This window comes from Enhydra lutris, unplaced genomic scaffold (genome assembly GCF_002288905.1).
Source record: "Enhydra lutris kenyoni isolate GAN:26980312 unplaced genomic scaffold, ASM228890v2 scaffoldscaffold42, whole genome shotgun sequence".
NCBI lineage: Eukaryota > Metazoa > Chordata > Mammalia > Carnivora > Mustelidae > Enhydra > Enhydra lutris.
In genome coordinates, this window is record NW_019154126.1 from 5,032,742 (window position 1) to 5,052,982 (window position 20,241).

Here is a 20,241-nt window from a genome sequence, read left to right on the forward strand (position 1 = left end):
GCAGGCAGAGAGAGAGAGAGAAGATGAAGCAGGCTCCCTGCGGAGCAGACAGCCCGATGCGGGGCTTGATCCCAGAAACCTGGGATCATGACCTAGGCTGAAGACAGAGGCCCTAACCCACTGAGCCACCGAGGCGCCCCCGAAGACTTCTTTTTTAAAGACATATTTATTGAGAGAGACAGTGAGAGAGAGAGAGAGCACATGCATGTTCTCATGCACACAGTGGGGGGAAGGCAGAGGAATAGAATCTTCAAGCAGTCTCCCTTCTGAGAGCAGAGCTGTAGACAGGGGCTTGATCTCAGGACCCTGAGATCATGACCTGAGCTGAAACCATGAGTTGGATGCTTAACTGAGCCATCCAGATGCCCCATCCTTCTCTTTTTTTAAGTAAGAAATTTTCCCACTCCCTTGCCTGCTTTTGAGTCTCTGCCAGAAGGACGTGATGGAAGCTGACTCTTGCTAGAGCAAACTGAATAAATAACCTCCATTCTCATTTGCGTGTTTTTTTGCTTATTTCCATAAGATTGATCTGTTTGTTTTTGTTAGATCTAGTGGACTAACAGGATCATATTTTATGATTTGCAATGCTAAGGACTATGAGAATTTAAGCCATGTAATACCACCCTTGAGGCCTCTGGGCAACCTTGCAGTCTGCCCAGAATGTGTCCTCAGTGAACTTCCATCCTCATCAAACCCATCTCCAACTCTTTTCCTCCCACTTCACAGCTCCAACCATAATAAAGAACTGCTCACAGTCACGGAGTGAATGACCATTCCTGTTTGCCCAGAACTGCCTTGTTTCTAGCACTGAAACCCGAGGAAACCATTCAGCCCCAGTTCAGCAGGGACCGTCGGTCACCCTATGAGACTCTCCAGCGTGCCCCAGCATTCTAAGACTCTGCCATCACAGATGCGATTCCCTCTGCCCGGAATCGTCTTTCTCACCCCTGACAGGAAACCAGCCTGTCAAACTCCCCTCAACCTGCCAAGCCCCTGCCTAAATGTCCGTTCCCAGGCTGAGCCTCTTTGAACGGCCCACCCTCAGTCTAGCAGGTGATCTCTCCTTCCTCCATGATGTGATCTAGCTTGTATATATCCTTGTACATATCACGTAGCACCGCGCTGATCTGGTACACAGCGACTGCCTTGCAGGCAGGTGCTGCATCGTGTTCCTCTTTTGTGTCTCCTCTTGGTCGTCCCCACAGCAAACCAATGTTTGTGTGTTTTGTGAGTAAATCTACTCATGGGAGATTCAACGGCTTAGCTATGATGTATTTAGTTATTTCATATAGGTATAATTATTGATTACTGAATTGCTGAATATGGACTAATTATTTATTAATGAGTTAAATTAATCCTTACAAAAAAATCCAAAATCTCTCGGTTGAACTGAAGGTGGAGCCTGTACACTGGTGAATCCATTTACCCAGTTAATTACCCAGATGATTTCCCTACCTCAATCTGGGTGGTATTGTCCTGCCCATCATCCAGCAGCAGGTCTGTGAAGCCTCTGGGCTCTGGGGAGTCTTGGCCCATGCTTGCTCGGTTGGAGTCTACTGCCTTGAGAGCATCCAAGCTCCTTTTCCACCGGTGGCTGAAGGCACGTGTGTCCACTTCCACTTCCTCTTCTGTTTGCGGGAAGACCTGAGCAACTTGATAGTGCCAGTCTGTTCAAACAAGAAATAAAATAACGAGTTACCACTTGTTATGAGTCATACACACGCTAGCTAATAGAGCAGAAAAATAATTTTGCCCGTCACGAAGACAGGAAACTAACTCCTAGCAGGGAAATCTGTTTAATTGTAATATTTTGAGTCGGTATGAACATCTCTGAGTAGAACGCAATTTTAAAACATGCCATAAGTCATGACAATGGTTAATGGGCAGATCCAGCAGAGTCCCTAAAACAGATGTGCAGCCCTAAAGCAATGCATTTTTATTCTCTCCCCTCCCCGCCCTCCACACACTCACTTCATAAACATTCTCTAGTTGTTCTGAGAAAATAAGCTACAGTCCCAACAAAAGAATGAAACCTAGTGACTGTTAGCATATTTGAAAAAAATAAAAGCCAGACATTATTAACTTGTGAGCTTACATTCCTTTCACACAAATTCTCCTAGGGAGGAAAGAGGCAACTGTGTATTCGAATGGGTTAAATAATATATGGAACAATCTTTGTGTAAATGTGTTAACCTGCCTTGTAGCTCGCCAGTCAGATTTGGTTCATTGCCTACCTCATTTAGTAAGTAACACCCTCAGGAGGCATCGCGAAGGCTCTTGTTCATTTGTGCCTTTCTCACCTTGGGCTCTTGTCAGGGTGGTAAAGGATGACAGTGATAGGCACTTAGAGAAATGGATGGGAAAGCAAAGAGACCAAATCACAAAGGTATTTTAAAGCCATCAGCAGGGACTGGCCTCACTGACCCAGCTCATCCTACTACTACAGGAGGGAAAATAAGATTTAATCATTACTCCTAGTCTTTCATTTCAGTAGGTCAGTAGGGGAAGGTGTATCGCAAGTACGGGAAATTCAGTTTCTGACCAAGAGGAATAGCCTTCTTCTACGCAACTATTGCCCAAAGATATGAATTGACAGTCTTTATAACTGGCAGGATACAGGTTCAAAAAGGGCTACGAGAGCAGTGATTTAATTATAGCTGTGATGTTGCCCTCAATAGGAGAACATTCCAAGAAACGAAGATGTATTTAATGTGACTTACAATACCATTGTATCAGCTACTTAGCACTCTAATAACTAAGTTAAGGCTACCACTATTAATCACTCGTAAATGGTCTAAAATATTTCCCTTTCATCAGGAAGGTGACAATAATTCTTCCAGACAGAAAGGATATTCCTTGGTTTCACCATGAACTTACCTTCTTCATGACTTGGCAGATACAGTCCAGAGAAAAATACCACCATAGTGTTGGTAATCTACACTTTTCCCCGGGCTCATAGAATATTAGAGCTTAAAAGAACCGTGAAGACAGAAATGGCCAAGCGTTCCACAAAGAGGAAACCAAGAGCCAGAGAAATGTAGCACCATGCACAATTCCCAAAATTGTTGTAAGGCTGAAAAATCTCATGTACATAAAGGGTTGATCATGTTCCACCCTGACACACACGGTAAACATTCAATAATTATGTCTAATGAGTATTGTTACCATCACTATAGAAAGTATTTCTTTTTTAACACTGTTGTCCCACTGGCTATTGAATGGTGCTCAGTAAATGCCTGTTGAATGACTAATGGATAAATGAATTGTTGACAGTCTCTTTGGAGCAAGAATGATTGGACCAGCCAGAATTAAAGGAAGAAATATTGTACAAAGATTCAAAAGAGCTGGGGTGCATTTTTTTTTTTAGGTTTCCAGGATATGGGGCCCAGCATCATTTAAAAAACTCTGTGCTTTGTTTGCCCTATATTTTAAGTGGGAATGAAAATATCTTACCTATGAAAGCAGACAGCTTTTCCTGAGGATGTGTCAGGCTCTAAGACCTTTGATTCTAGGCAACGCTACATAAAGCAATTTTATTTGCTTTATTTATATATCCTGCCTCATTACCAAAAAATATATGAGGCAGCTTACAACAAAAGCAAGCAATATAGTTTTATAATAACCAGATAAGACCTGCTGCCCAACACTTAGGTTGAGCTTAGAGGTGTGCATTTGCCCTGCACTAAGGGGGGTGGCTCTCCGAACACAAATAATCATATCAGAACAACTGGAAATCTATACAGAATTCTTGTTAGAATGTCAATCTAGGTAGGAAATGTAGCCGGTGTAATGCAGTTAATAGATTAAATGCTCCTGGATTTAAAAATGTTTTTTAAAAAGAATCACACAAAGGGAACAGCTCCAAGCAGAGGTTTGTTATTCCTCTAAAATGTAAATCAGGATGTCTACCTAAAACTTCCAAGAATTAATCTTTCTTAAAATCTTCAAAATAGAATTTTCAAAACAACTCTTGGTTTCTTTGAAATGGGTGCTATTGCTGGATATCAACTGCCTGATCTTAATGTTATTATTATCTTCCGGAGAATTGTAATAGAAGACAAAATATGGTATTTTCCATGATGCCTGTAGGCCAGTAACGTTATAGTAGCCCTGTGATTCCTCCAAGGGCAGGGAGAGATGGACGAATAAGTAACATTGGAGGGGATGTCTGCACAGAAAGTCTACTTCTCAACTTCCTTGAGCCCCCTTTCTCATTTTCCCCCTACCCTAGAGAACACATGAAAAGGCGCTTCAAAACTCAGGAGTGATAAAGCCCACGTTCTCCATTGTTAAATTAATTAAACAAAGAGACCATTAGATTGAGGTGGTTCTGATACCTAAGAAGCATATGCAAACCAAGCAAACCCTATACCTATAAATGCCTCCAGGTTGAGAAATCAAGACCCAGGATAACCAATCTCACACAGCTAACTGTGCTTCTCTGAATCAGGTAACTGCTTAAGCCAAGCAAACAGTTTGCTTTCTTTTGCCTTTTCCCCATGCAAGTCTCTCTCCCAGCCCCTGTTCTTGGAGCCCTCCTGATCCTTTCTAGCTCAGTCAGTGCTGCTGGAATGAAACTGATTTTTTTTTTTTACGTAAATTCTTGAATTTTTTTTTTAATATGCCTCAGTTTATCTTTGAATACCACTTCAGTTGAAATTTGGGATGTTTGATTAATGTGTCAAATTCTTGTTTTCGTCATGAATATTCAAACTAAGGCTTTAGCAGGATTACTGGGGAAGGTAAATTTCACAGACAGGGAGGTCTCATGCGTACATACTTACCCTTGTAACCCCTAGACAGCTATGGGATTTTGGTGGGGATTCCCATCCTCCACCCACTTATTTTTTAGCAGTGTTTTATAATTTTTTTTTCTCTTGCTTCATGGTCACATTAACAGCAATTACGGCTGTTGATTGGTTTGTCTCCATTATGGATATGCTTGCTCCTCCTAGAATTTGCTACCTTCAACACTATAAACCTGTCTCTTGATTACTCGCTGACTCTCATATTTACAAAGAGTAAACAGTATCTAAGGAAGAACTGAGGGCTTTTTTAATAAGAAAATTTGTGAGCTTTAGGGCTTGGCTTCTGTGAATTTTCTTTTGGTTGCTATTTTAGATCTAATTATTTTTCTCTGGTTATGTTATGAATAACAAAAGGAAACATTTCTATATGCTCATAATTCAGTACTCCATGGTTCATCAAGACTGGAGTATGAAATTGGCTTAGATTTTGATCCCATTTCAGAATGATTTTTAGACAAGATAAAACAAGTCAAGAATGAATGTTTTACAGAAATAAAGACCGAGAAAAACTGGCAAAACCACAGCATGGTTATCTACATTGTAAATTATTCCTGTGTTCTTCATTTGCTTTCAAACTCATAAAAATATTTTAAATTATTCTTTAAATCACCACCAAAACGAATTACTCAGAAGCAAGCTACAGGGATATAAGTAATGTAATTTTTCCCTTCCCAGCTGTAGTGAAAACAAAAGCAACAGGAGGGATCTTTGAGTAGTCTGGTTGAACAGATTGTTTGCGTTCTGTCCACTGTATGTTAATTAAACCACTGATGGAAAACTTTCGAAGATAATTTTCTCCAACGTATTTTGCTGTAGTTGTTAATCCCATAGCTCGTGGAAATATTAAATATCTCTAAAGACTACCGTTTGGATACAGTAGAAAGCTTAAAGACATATTTCTTTATAGACATATTTCTTTAAAGATATATTTCTAAGAATAAATTATCCTTAACACATTCTTGAGATATTCTATTCAATTAAAATAGCAGATAAACTATTACTGAAGAAGGTATTTCATAACATTCCAAATAGAACATTATTATGAAACCCAATAATGTCTAGTTAATCTGAGAGTAAAAACAAGAAACTCATCAGTATCCTCAAACCTTTCAAGTTTCTTTTGAACCATCATATACTAAAAAATAATTTAAAACAAACAAAAAAAACCTGTACTGGTCTGACAGGTTTATATTTGTGTCTTATTTGAATGATTTTATTAAAATAACTTACATTTAATCAACAGTTACATGTTTAACCATTGTTATATGTTGAAACCAACTTTAACAGTATTTCTTGTGTCTTGTAGACAAATCATACACACAATACATGCCAAACCACCAAGAAATCCACATAAATTGACATGCGTCTTATGTAATTGGGATCTATCTGTATAGCTTTTGACAAGCATTTTAGTCTATACTTTACAAGTGAACAAAACCATCCCTGTGAATCCTCTGCAGAAACATTAGGAGTGTTCACTGCTAAGAGATTTCGCTGCATAGATTCATCTGAAAATAGATGAGAATAGATGAAATTATCTGATTGAGGTAGACTCCTAAATATTGCTTTGCATCTAAATCTACTGTGGAAGTGAAGATGAAATTCTCTACAAGTGGTTCTATCCTTGGTTCTGTCCAATAATGAAAGGACTACACGGTGGGTTTGGGGTTTTGACTGACAGCATCACAGAGTGAGACAGCTACAGAGGGGGAAAAAAAAAAAAAGCATACAGAGTGTTCTGTTGAGAGATAGCAAAGTGTTTCAGTAGGCCCTAAACATCACAATCTATTTTAAACTTCTCACAGGATTATTTGAGCCCCAGTGGTTGAGAACCACAGCCCTGGACTCTAGTCCCGACACACGTGCCGTAGGGCAAGTCCTCATCATCTCTTTCATCCTATCTGACCTTACTGTCTTCAAACTCTTCCTTCTCCAATCTGTTCTCCATCTGCTACCAGAGACACCTTTCAAAGTTATTTACTTCTCTCTTCTAATTAAAACCTCCAATGGCTCTTTTACCACCTACAAACACTCCACGTTCTTGTTCCAACCACTCTCCCCACTCTTTGCACCCCTGCCCCCATCAAGCCCTACGCTCTCATCATGTAGAATTTCTCAATTATCTCTTTACTTGCAGTGGATATTGTCACGTTTGCATGGAGGAAAACTCTTTCACCCCTGTCTTTGGGAAATCTCACAGTTCCTTAAGGATCCAGCTCAAATATTCTCCTGTTAAAGGAAGTTTCCCTTACTCCCTTGGGAGAGCTAGTTGAAGTTTTTAATTATAATCCAATACTTCTCTTTACCTGACTCTTTAAACACTCTCTGCCTATCCCCACTTGAATGTATGATTTTGCAGAAAAGAGTTAACTCAGCAGACCTGAAATAGCTATCCTTTGAAAATGCTGTTTGCGAGGTTGGGCCTTGGCTAAGCGTCTGGGAACTTGGAATTAGGGAGGGTTCCCGCTATTCTCTAATAAATAAGAGTAGCTCACTATGGCTAAACTAAACTGTTCGGACAAACAATATGGTTTATGCTGAACACCTGCCTTCCTTCTGGGAGTCTGGACTCTGGTACATGGTAGGCAGAAGGTGGTTATGTGAATAGCTACCAGTAAAAACATCAGGCACTGAGTTTCTAATGAACTTCCCTGGTTGATAATATTTTACATCCATCATCAAAGGTTTTTGCTGGAGAAATTCTATGTGTCCTATGTGCTCCTGCTGGAGAGGACTCTTGGAAACTTCACCTAGTTTTCCCCAGACATTGCCCTAGGTGTCCTTTCCCTTTGCAGATTTTTGTTTGTATCTTTTTGCTTTAATAAATCATAGCCATGACCACAACCATATGTTGAGTTATCTGAGTCCTCCTAGCATAACACCAAACCTGGGGCTGACCTAGGAAGACTCCTGACACACAGATATTTCAGATCAGAGACTCCATCTTACATTTTTTATTCCATCATTATAAGCATAGGTATTGACATATAGTAGTATCTAAAACCTTCTGAAGAGCAAATGAATGAATAAGTGAATGAATGATTGACCAAGTTGCTGCTCATCTGAGACACAGTCTTAAAAGATTATGTGTCTAATCTCTTGTCTAAATTCTTAAGACTCTTATCCACTTTCCTGACAGCCAGATAAAAGGATGGAAGAAAGAGAAAACTATGGCAAAAAAAAATCTACAACAGCTTTTATTTATCTGACATGAGTTTGACTCAAAAATAGCTCTCTGGCCAGTTGGGTGATGTTCAGCAACACTTATGGTTGCAATTTATCATCTTGGTTCGTTTTGGTTAATGAAGTCCATAAGAAATCCAATACATGTCTTTGAAGAATGCAGGCATGGCCCAGTGAGATTGGAAAGTTATGAAGTAGGGCGCCTCGGTGGCTCAGTTGGTTAAGCAACTGCCTTCGGCTCAGATCCTGACCCCTGGGTCCTGGAATCCAGGCCCCCACTGGGCTTCCCCTGCTCTGGGGGAGACTGCTTCTCCCTCTCCCTCTGCTTGCTACTGCCCCTATTTGTGCTCTCTCTCTGTCAAATAAGTAAATAAAATCTTAAAAAAAAGAAAAGTTATGAAGTAGATGAAACAAGGAAAATTTTAAGTTAAAATAGGTGGAAAATTACAAGTTTAAAGCATTAATAGTTTTATTTTATTCTTATTGATTATTCTTATTTATTAAATAAAATAATCAAACTTTTTAATATTATACAGAAATACAGAATCCTATGGAAAACATTCCTAGCTTTATGAACAATCATGAATGAGATTTAAGAAAAGTTTAAGGTATTGTTATATATTTACTAAAGTTATAGAAATTAAGTACAAAGAATAAAATTTTGTTAACAGTTATAAAAGAGGTGTTTATGCATGGCTTCTAAGTATGAATTCATAATAATCATAGTAATGCTGATAAAATAATTAAACTTAATTTAGGATTAATTAAATATGATGCACTGTTCTAAATATCTGCATACATTAATGTACTTGGTATGTATTATTATTAACCTGCTTTACACACAAGAAAATGCATATGAAGCGGTAAGTAATAGATTAGAAAAGTAATCAGAGCTGGAGCCAGAGGCCTGGTCTTGATTATCTAATCTGCCTCTGATTAATCTTTTGGGTGTCAAGTTAGCAATCTGTCACAAACTCTGAAGACATGACACAAAGAAACAATTTAAAAGGGAAAAAATAAATTAGACAAAACACGCTATTGAAAACGGCAAAAATCTGGAAAAAATCTGGCATGTGAAAGCAAAAAAGGAATAAAATATCCTGTCAAGTTGACAGCCAATGGGAGGAAATGAAACAATGCTAAGGTAAAAACGGAGCAGAAAGTAACAACACATTAATACTGATTATGTTTTTTATTATATCTTGAAAAAATGGGAAGGACTTGAAAAAAATAATTGATTTTTGTCATTGTTGTTGAGGATTTTCTATTAACTACTTACTAGAAATTTAAAAGAAGAACTGAATTCCTTCAAGTAGACTGCATATGTGTTTTATGGGGATGATAACCTCCTGCTTCATAATAAAAAAGATGATTATCAAAGAACTCAGGCCATCTGCTGATTTTTCAGATGAACCTGTCAGAGTTGGAGAATAAACTCATTTCCATAATCTACAAATAATCTATAAAGATCTATAAAGAGAGGAAATAGCACTTAATTAAATCTGATAATCTATCATTTAATAAGGTGTTTGAGATCTTCTGAAGAAAACATTGCACGGACCCAGAATCCACATGGAAAATTTAGGTATGTGACCTCTTGCTATGTGGAAAATAAAAGGGGGATGTTTTATAGCCTATGGTCCCTCCCAGCTATAAAAGTCTATCATCTACATATTTTAGGCTATTTGGAATCCTATTAAATATTCAACATTTATTTTCAGGTTTACTATTTAATTTGTGAAAATTCATAGATTATGAGACTTTAGAGTCTCCATAGCACAGCCAAAAAGTAAAACTATTTGGTAAAAATAACTTCACACTTCTTGGTTGCCTATATTCAGAATGCATGTGTGTGTGTGTGTGTGTGTGTGTGTGTGTGTGTGTTTAAGTTTTATTTAAATTCTAGTTAGTTAACATATAGTGAAATATTGGTTTCAGAAGTAGAATTTGGTGCTAAATGACTTACATATAACTCCCAGTGCTCCAGAATTGGCTGATTTTAAAATAAGGGCTCTACACTAAAAGCTAAGCCCCAATGCATGAAAAGTATAACTTTGCCTGCCAAGGGAGATGGAAAATCCTGTAAACAAGGACTAGTCATGGCCAATAGCTTCTCTGGGGGGGGGGGGGGGGGGGGAGTTGAGTCTTTTGAGCCAGACCAGGCCAGATGGAATCAATTGGTATAATGGTGCCCAGTGTCAAACATTATGTCCAAATGCCTAGGGCCCAAATCACTGAGGGTCTTCTATTACATTATAGCTGCCAGATGTCTGATCTACTCAGTCCTGCTGCATATTGTCCTCAGACCATATTCAGTTTGTGGGGTCAGAATCCCTAATGGCCCAGTGTTGAGCCCAGGCTGACTTAGCCAATGACCACAGATGACAGCCAATGTATGCATTTCGATCAGATTGTTTTAAAAATTTTATCTGACTTAAATCAAACCATACCATTATGAGAATGGCCCCAGATTTCTATAGGTTAAATGCCCTCTAGAGATTTGTGTGGACTTGCACAAGGGGTCAATAATGCCTATGATTTCCTTAGCACAAAATTATCCTCATTGCTTATGTTTTTTTTTAAAGTTATAGTCCTAAGTTTATAAATATAAGGTTAATACGGACCTGCATTTTCATTAAAAGAGGACTGTAGTTAATGTAAGGCATTTCATATTCTTAGACTCAAACCCAGCAGTATTCTTCTGAAATCTGACTGATTATAAAGTTCAAGCTGAACAAATCAATAGATTAACTGCACCTCCATTCCCTTCTTGCCCCCAAATAATGAGCAGTGCTTTCCACACACGCCAGCAACGAAGGAATAAAACACCTAGATCTGGGCTCTGCCCTGTGTGGTCTGTCCCCATTAGCTAGCTAGATATTAGTTGTTAAATGCTGAATACCATTCCTAGACAAAAGTGAAAAATACAGCCACAAAATCTCTACTTCTGAGTTCCCTGCTTTGTGCTACGGTTGAAAATACAGTGTAAACAAAATACAGTCTGAGGATATTCAACTTTGAGCCTCAGTCATTACAAAAAACACACAAACACAACAGAAAACCATTTTAAAATGTCAGGCAGAAAAACAAAAAGTCCTATTTCAGTTTTATGTAAATTTAAAAGACCAACAGAAAAAAACATCAATAGCACATATTAAGATTAATGCTATATGCACTTCTGTTCAATTTTTTGATCTACAAAATGATGCTCATGTATGGTTTATTTGAATATATACAAATACAACCAACCTAATACATTTTTTTAAAGATCAGCCCTCAATTAAAAAAAAAGGACAAATGTCATAAATAGATAACTCACAGCAAAGAAAATATAAATAGTAATAAATATGCTAAAGTAATTTCACATTATAAAAAGTCAGAGAAATTCAACAAAATTGTTTCATATATTAAGTTCACAAAGATTTATTATAAAACTTTATTTGTCAGTATTTGAGAATTTTTTGAGGCAAGTATTATACTCTCTAATATTGGTAGGTAGATTCAAATTTTAATAAAAATTTCATATTGGCAAATTTATAATCTGTAGCAAAAGTCTTCTAGGTTTTGGTACTGTGAAAATATTCTGACATGCACAAAAAGATTTATGAATTAGTATAAAATCTATATATAATATGATTTGAACTAGGTAAAAGAAAAAATATATACATTATACAATATATATAATCATGTATATATCATATACATATATACACACACATATAAAATGTATATAGTATATACATTACACAATATATAAATACACAAAGCAGGGGTACCTGGGTGGCTTCTTCGATTGTCTGCCTTTGGCTGGGGTCATGATCCCAGAGTTCTGGGATAGAGCCCCATATCGGTCTCCCTGCTCAGTGGGGAGCCTGCTTCCCCCTCTCCTGATCCCCCTGCTTATGCTCTGTCTCAGTCAAGTAAATAAATAAAGTCTTTAAAAAAATACACAAAAGAAAAAAAGAGAGAGGAATACTTTACAGTATTATCAGTGCCTTTTTTCTGTCTTATACAGGATGGAAGCAGCTAGGTTTTTTCTTTTTTTTCATTTGTTCTCATGGCATATATTTATTTTACACATCTTCTACACTGTTGTACTTCTTTTCTTAAGATTTGTTTATTTATTTTTAAAGAGAGAGAGAGAATTCATGTGCACTTGAGTTGGGCGAGGGGTGAGGGAGAGGGAAAGAATCTCAAGCAGATTCCCTACTGAGCACAGGGCCCAGCACAGGGCTCAGTCTCACAATCCTGAGCTCATGATCTGAGCAGAAATCAAGATTCGTACACTTAACTGACTGAGCCACTCAGATGCCCCAAACAAAGCTGTTTTAATTAATTAATTAGTTAGTTAATCAGTTAATTTTTAAGTAGGCTCCACACCCTGTGTGGAGCCCAACATGGGGCCTGAACTCATGACCCTGAGATTGATACTTGAGCTGATATCAAGAGTCAGATGCTTAACTGACTGAGCCATCCAGGGACCCCTACAATGTTTCACTTCTATAATAAGGGGGAAAAAACAAAAAACAAAAAAACGAAACACCTAACTCTACTTTCTGATGTTCAAATCCAAATATTCTGACGTGGTAAAATCTTTCCTCACCATCAACACAGAATTTTCCAAGTGAGAGTTATTATAAAGTGATCTCATAGAGCTTTACTCAAACCTACTGCAGTTGTTTTTCTTGTAATTATTGATTTAATGCCATTTCTATATAAATGGCCATGAGCTTGTCCAGGAGAGTTTGTGCGCCTTCCTGTTACTGTAATAAATGTTCACTAAAACTGCTCAAGGTGTCCAGTCTGTTTGTCCTCCTGGGATATGTCATGACATGGTTGGGGTTATGACCTGGTGTTTTCCATCATGACAGCTCTTAAAATAATCTCACTTCTCTGCTTAAATTCTTAGCCTTGAATACTTGGGTATGTTGGGTCATTTCTTGAGAAAACTAGAAGCATCCATGCCAATTTTTCTGCAATTTCCTATACTTTTCTAACCTTGTTTTCTATATTTGAACTTGAAGAGGGTTTCAACACTATAACTCCAAAGTCTTTTTAAAATGTTCAGATAGAGTAAAAGAAAAGAATTTTCCTGTTATTCTATTTCTCACATTTGATTCATATATTTAATGAAATATACCTTCATACTACCTTGGAACCACAAAGCAATGGGCAGAACTACTTAGCTTTGGTATCTCCAAATAACTTTACAGAAAATTTCTTTCCAAAAAAGTCACAGGAAAAAGACTTAGCTTCTGAATACCAAAAGCACTGTGAAGCAAAGATTCATAAATATTTGTTGCAGCAGAAACCATATAATTCTTTAAGCAAAACTGACACTTTGTTATTTATGTTTAAATTCAGAGTGCTTTATGTACAAAGACATTATTTCCTCCAATAAGTAGTTTTTGAGTATTTACTAGCTGATCACTTGTATAATTCATCCACTCAACCATGTCCCCTTATGATTAACTCAAACTAGTATTAGCAGTGAAGTATCCTGAGATAGAAAAAATATATTCCAAACAGCCTCTATCACAAGAATGGGAAACTTTAAGCCAAAAATTGAGAAAATGGTGAGAAATGGAAAGTTTGAACATTAGTACAAATTTAGTTAAGAAGTTTGGGTCTTTCACAAACTGTATCATACTTTCTACTCCACTGAACTTGACAAGATTTTTTCACTTTTGTTTGAAAAAGAGACATACTTAAATTTGAATTTCAACTGTCATTCATTCAGATGGCAGTTTTAAAATAAAGTTCTCAAGAATTTCTAAAATGTTATGAATGTCTGGATTTAATCATTACTTTCCTAAATAAGAGTCCCTAATTAAATTGTGTGATTGCATATATTTATGCTGATTACGCAATTTAACTAGCATTGTAAATAAACCACAATCAACAAAATTACATTAAAAAGGAAAGTAAGACAGTGAAAACTGTACTAAAATTAGACTCAAATTTCTGTGCTATATTCCTAAAATATACAAACCACAGTTGAGGACTAAGCTATCAAAGAGAGACAGAATTCACAGTAACCTTTCAACCCCTTAGAGATCAGCAGCACTCTGAGACTTTTAGAATCCAATTGTTTCATTCCCCTTCTCTCCTTGAATTTACCTTTTAGTAAATGCTTTTTTTACCCATATAAACAAACTGCAGATAAACTGCAAAGGTCCCCGCTTTAAGTACTTGCTACAATATACATTTACATAAAACCTCCCTTCTATCAGTGTGTCTTTAGTATACAACCAAGAAAAAATATCTGAATTTCATAAAATAATTAAAAGCCTAAAACTTTCAGGGCACCTGGGTGACTCAGTGGGCTAAGCATCTGCCTTTCTGCTCAGGTCATGATCCTAGGGTCCTGGGATGGAGCCCCACATCGGGCTCTCTGCTCAGCAGGGAGCCTGCTTCCCCCTCTCTCTCTCTGCCTGCCTGCCTCTCTGCCTACTTGTGATCTCTGTCAAATAAATAAATAAAATCTTTGGAAAAAAATCCATAAATGATAGACTTTATACAATTTCCTTATAGTGAGTGTCTCCCCACGTTATAAAAAAAATATTCACATAAAAGGGTGAATAACCTGAAGGGTTTTAAAATATTATTAAATTAGAAGACTACCTTTCATCTAATATGAAAAATTAAATCATTAAAGAGAAAATAGGAGAAAATTTTCAATACCTATTATTCTGTTCTAGGTGTAGGAGGCCGAGTTATCACCTTAGTGAATATCCTTCCTTGATATTTCTCTGCATGTCTCCTCCTGTCTTTGTACCAAAAAGTGTGGTGTGCAAGCCCACGTGCATGTGTCTAAATGCATATAGCTTATTTATTTCAGCACTAAAAACAAATATTTTTCCATATTACTGACTATATTCTGTATTTCATTGACAATGCCTACCATAATTAATGCCTACCATAGACTAATCCTCAACTGTTGAACTTTCAAGTTGATACTGAAACCTACATTTCTGTGAGCAGCCTCACTTCTTTTTCAGGAACAATTTCTAAAAAGTGAGTTTGTACTCTGTCGCACTCAAGACTGTTGCCAGTTTGCCAGTTTCATGCTCATCAATATGACAGGAAGATGGGTAGCCCTTTTTTTTTTTTTTTTTTTGAGAGAGAGAAAGTGAGAGAGAATGCACCCATGCTTGCATGAGATGGGTGGGGGGGGAGAGGGAGAGAATCTTAAACTGGTTTCATGCTCAGTGGGGAGCTCAAGGGGGCTGGTGTGCTGGATCCAAAATCTTGAGATCATGACCTGAGCCTAAATCAAGAGTTGGATGCTTAACCAGTGGAAAAACTCAGGGGCCCCATGGTTTCCTATACCTTTATTTTTGGCCTATTCCATTGGGCAACATACTCCCCATAAGTGGGGAAAAAAGCTTCTTCTTTCCTTGAGAAGCTCTCTGTTAAAACATTATTGTGTTGTTCTCTCCTGCTGCTGTGAAAAAATATCCACCTCTGTTAAACTGTGCCAATTAGATCCTAATAGCCTAGTGAATCTTCTGGAGAAACTGTCTTACCTACAGAAAGATGCGTACCATTCATTTATCCCTAACTGGGAGATTTTTGTTTAATAGGCAAAATTCTTATTAAAGTACACATCAAATATTTTCTTTGACCCATATCATCATCTGTATTGGGCTGTAGGATAAAATAATAGCACATTACCTTTTGTACAGTAAGTTTTGAAACTCCATTAACATTTTTATAAATTCTACATTTTGTTAAGCATATCCAAGACATTTTTTGTTTAATCATTTGTACTCAGAGTAAGCCATAGTAAACTGGTTTTATATTCACAGGCATCTAAATATGGCACTAATAAGCCAAAACTAATTTGAAAATTTGTTGATATAAATATCTTACACCTTATCAAAAGGGCTAAAAACACTGGCTCAGAAAATAACATTATTAAAAGCAATACAACACTTGACTTTAACACTAAATAGGGAGAATATTAACATAGTTTATCCTTTACAAATTATATAATTTAGACCTATTGTCACATTCATACTAAATATTTCCTTTTTAGTATCTCTGTAGTATGGGTTAAAGTATGCTAGTCCTAAAATCCACTCTAAGGTAAACATTCATTTTTGACACTTCATATACAGCATTACACATTATTTCAGTCAATTCTCATGTATTACAGGTAACAGTAGTAGGAGAATTATTTGACCTTGAGGGAAAGTTTAGCTAAGTTCATAGACTGAAATCATGATTTGACTTGAACTGCAGCCCCACGCAAACATAACACTCCTGCCTATTTACTAGAATAAATTAATGCACACTAACATATTTTTATTCTACACAGATACTTCTCTTCCACATTTCCCAGAGGAAAAGCAAAATGCTCTGAGGCGAACTTTTGAGTATATTACTTATAAAGAATGACATGTGAATAAAGAGAAGAAAACAGATCAGCTTGTTCTCGTTTTAACTTTACATAATGTCTCCCATCTCACAACACACTGCTCTAGAGTGAAGTGTTTTAACCTGCCTTTTGTTATGAATTATTTGGCTGGCTAACAGACAAGCAGTCTGGGATTATTTTTTTAAAGCCATCAATATTCTTCAGTGCTATTTAGAATTCCAAGAGAAGGCTTTCTTCCTTTTTCACTTATCAATGAAATATTTCATGGAGTTTAATTAAAATTAAGTCAAAAATATTCTGTGTTTGTATAAACCTTAAATTTGTTAAACTGTTACTGGATTTTCAAAAACACCTGTTTAGAAAACTGATTTAATTTCTATTTGTATGTAAATTTCTATTTCTAAGCTTAAATTCAGGTCTGTACTAAGAATGCTAATCCTGCTTCTACCATATTTTGGGTACAATCAGAAAGATTTTGCACCAGTCTGTAATATTTTTATCAATATCAGACGTTTAAAACATTTCAAAGCATTCTGCAAAATGCCTACTGACATTCTTGTTTAACAGAAAAAGAAAAGTGCTTTCTTCTCAATTCATTGTAAATGCTTTCATTTCATTCATTCATTTATTCAACATCAGATCACATAACCTTCCAGTTTCAGACTATCCCAAGGCTTTCAGGTGGTATGTGGAAGCGTCAGCCAAAACAAAGGCCCAGGCAAGAATGAACATCCTACTGGAGAACTGGAAGGGGGACCTGTGTGTCTGGAGTGGAGGGAGTATAGGCTGAGAAGTAAGCCTCACAGAGCTTTAGGAAGCTGGATTTTACTCAGAGAGTTAGAAAGCCACTGGAAAGCTTTAACCAGGAAAGAGCATGATCGGACATGTTTTTAAAATATCACATCCACTATTCTCTTCAGAATGGTTTGTGGATCGCTTCTCGGCCTTTTGGCTAAGATCAAGTGCAGAATGGTTTGTGGAGGCCTAAGATATATGTTTCATCCCCTTTGGCTAAAATGGTAACAGTAAAAAACAAGTGAATGTTTCTATTCTGCAGATGCTCAATTATCATATGGAAAGACTAATATGTTCATTCAATAAGGGGCTGGCCAATTCCCATGAGCTCTTAGCAAAAAGAGTGGAGAGTGAGAAGAAAAATTAGTAATTAGGCTGACAGATGACTAACAATTTAAATGTCCAGGATCATTAATTTCCCATTTCACATATCTAATAAGACACACGATATATCTGACTGTAAATTTTCCACATGTAACATCATCAATAATTTGTCTATGTGAAAATAGGAAAACAACCAATCTCCACTATAATTCACTTAAATAACCTTCACTATAGTAAAATAGATAGTTGACTCTTGAACAATATGGGTCTGAACTGCATGGGTCCACTTCTATGTGGATTTTTTGCAGTACAGTATTATAAATGTATCTTCTCTTCCTTATGATTTTAACATTTTCTTCTCTCTTGCTTACTTTTGTTGTAAGAATACAGTATAAAATACATGTAACATACAAAATACGTGTTAGTCAACTATTCTCAATAAGGCTTCTTCAACAAGAAGCTATTGGTAGTTAAGTAATGGGGGAGTCAAAAGCAATTTGGGGATTTCTGACTGCAAGCGTTGTCAGTGCCCCTAACTCCCACATTGTTCAAGGGTCAACTGGACATTTAAATTCCTAGCCTAAAGGTGTGGCATGGAGAAGCATAAATAAGCTAATTTGTTCGGTCCCCATCTTTTTCTGTTTAATATTCCAACAGGTAGAGAGAAATACAATTTTAGCTTAAATTAAAATCAAAGACAAGAAATTTAGAGTGGCTTATTGTCCATAAGCAGAAATTTCATAGGAAGTTTGCATTTGTACCAGGAGTCTAACCAAAGATTGTTTTCAATGTATTCATTGCACTAATAACTCAGGAATGCATATAGTTATGAAGTTGGTTTCCTGGACACATAATAGATCCTCACAGTTCTAGAAGAAGCTCAATAAATCTTTGTGGAGTGAATGAATGAGCAACATCATCTCGGGAGAAAAAAAAGGCAGATTGTATAATTTCCTTTTATGAGAATAAATGTGAATGGGGGAATTACAGGTAGCTGTTACAAAACCAAAAGGCCTCTAAGTTGAACTTTCATAAAATTTCTACATTTTTTTCTAAAACTAACAGCAAAACCCACCCAAGCTAGTTTCTCAAACTTCAGAACCACATATTATTCCTGAGGATTCATCAAACCTGATCCCTTCACAAAGATCCTGGGGGATTCCGAGGAAGGTAGACCAGAAAACCATACTTAGAGAAACAGTGCTACCAGTAAAACCCTGAGGAATTCTATTTCTCTGTGTCTCTGGCCTTAAAGGTCATATGTTTATACTTGTGGGGGCACCTTCCAAAGCAATGTGTGGAATATGAAGGAAAACATAAAGTAGCCTGTGGAAATTGGTTCTGATTTTATTCTGAAATGGAAAATACTTGTTCAAATATTTGGAACCTTGTTTTAACTTCTTATCTACCAACAACATTTTGAAAAGTGCTTTCTAAACTATTTCTCCCTTATTCACAATAGTCCCTTGAGTTATGGAAGGCACTATCCCTGCTCCCATTTTATAACTGAAGAAATTCAACCACTAGTGGCTACCGTGCATTGTCTGAAGTTCCACGGCTAGTCGTTACCAGGCTGACACCTGGGCCTGGGTCTTCAGGAGTCAAATTAATTTTCTGCTCCCATACTAAGGCTAACTGGGCTTTTAGGGTCATTATGCTAGTCACTGTCATGCCAATATTCAGGCCTTTCACTCGTATCCCCACCTCAACACCAGACCTTCTACTATGGTGTCCATATACCTAACAACCAGCAATAGTGAGCCTTGAGATAGAGGCACATGACAGGAATTAGGGATACTGGGGACCTGAATTATTTTTGGAACTTGAATGATACTCAGATGAGTCTCAGAATAGTACCTTCTACTCTTTCTTGCCTGATACTTTGTCAATCCATAAGAATATGCAGTCTTATGGCAAACTGCTGGACCCACAATAGTGACAAATTTGAACTACTTTTCTAACCTATAATTGAAGGACATCTTTTATATCATGAATATTGGGCACTGGAGTGATGGGCAAACAAGGTACTCAAGAAAATTTAGAACTCTGTTTCTCAAACACACACACGATTGACCTGGGGGAGATTAAAATGCAGACCTTGACTCTGTCCAAAATGGGGCCTGAGATTCTGCCACTGCTCCATTGAGCATATTTTGAACAAAAAGGCTCTGGAGAACTAGGTTAAAACCAGGACTCCAAAAAATAATAGCAATCAAAGGAGAACACTTATAGGGGTGGGAGACTAAAAGAAATAGAGCTGCATGAATATTTTAATTCGCTGGGTATTAGCTGTCCTTGAGATTGCCTAAAGGAGTAAGGTATACATCAGAAATACTTAATGTCTGCCTTGCCTGCGGTACACTGTACTAGTCCAGGGGCCAATTCCTCCACCCTGTTTTGACCTCCAAAAAAGTCAAATGGTCATCTAGCCTCCAAAAACAAAACAAACAACAATGAAGAACATTAGAAAGCCACACATACCAGCACAGGCACATTTATGCAGTTGAAGAAAACTTCTTCCTTCCCTTGTTGTTGTTCAAAGATAAATAGTGCGTTGTCTTTCCTGGTTTGGCTAGATTCATTTAGAAAAAGGAATGGAACTAAAAATTACCCACCACAGGGTGGATTGCATCTACTATTGATACTCATACCAAGTGATTTACTCAGTAAAGAGTGAAGATCTGAAATTTTCTCATTATTGATTAAATGGGGGATGGAGGCAGAGAGATACGTTGTATAGAAGAGAAT

The 20,241-nt window shown here is 37.1% G+C and overlaps 1 protein-coding gene across 2 annotated transcripts in view; it reads right to left on the reverse strand.

Moving 5' to 3' along the window:
- LOC111155565 (plexin domain containing 2) overlaps positions 1 to 20,241 on the reverse strand; it is a 462,074-nt gene that overhangs the window by 292,450 nt on the left and 149,383 nt on the right. For both annotated transcript variants that reach the window (XM_022515805.1, XM_022515806.1), the window contains exon 2: positions 1,456 to 1,667. In XM_022515805.1, the coding sequence (XP_022371513.1) occupies positions 1,456 to 1,667 (212 nt within the window). The remainder of the gene's footprint in view (positions 1 to 1,455; positions 1,668 to 20,241) is intronic.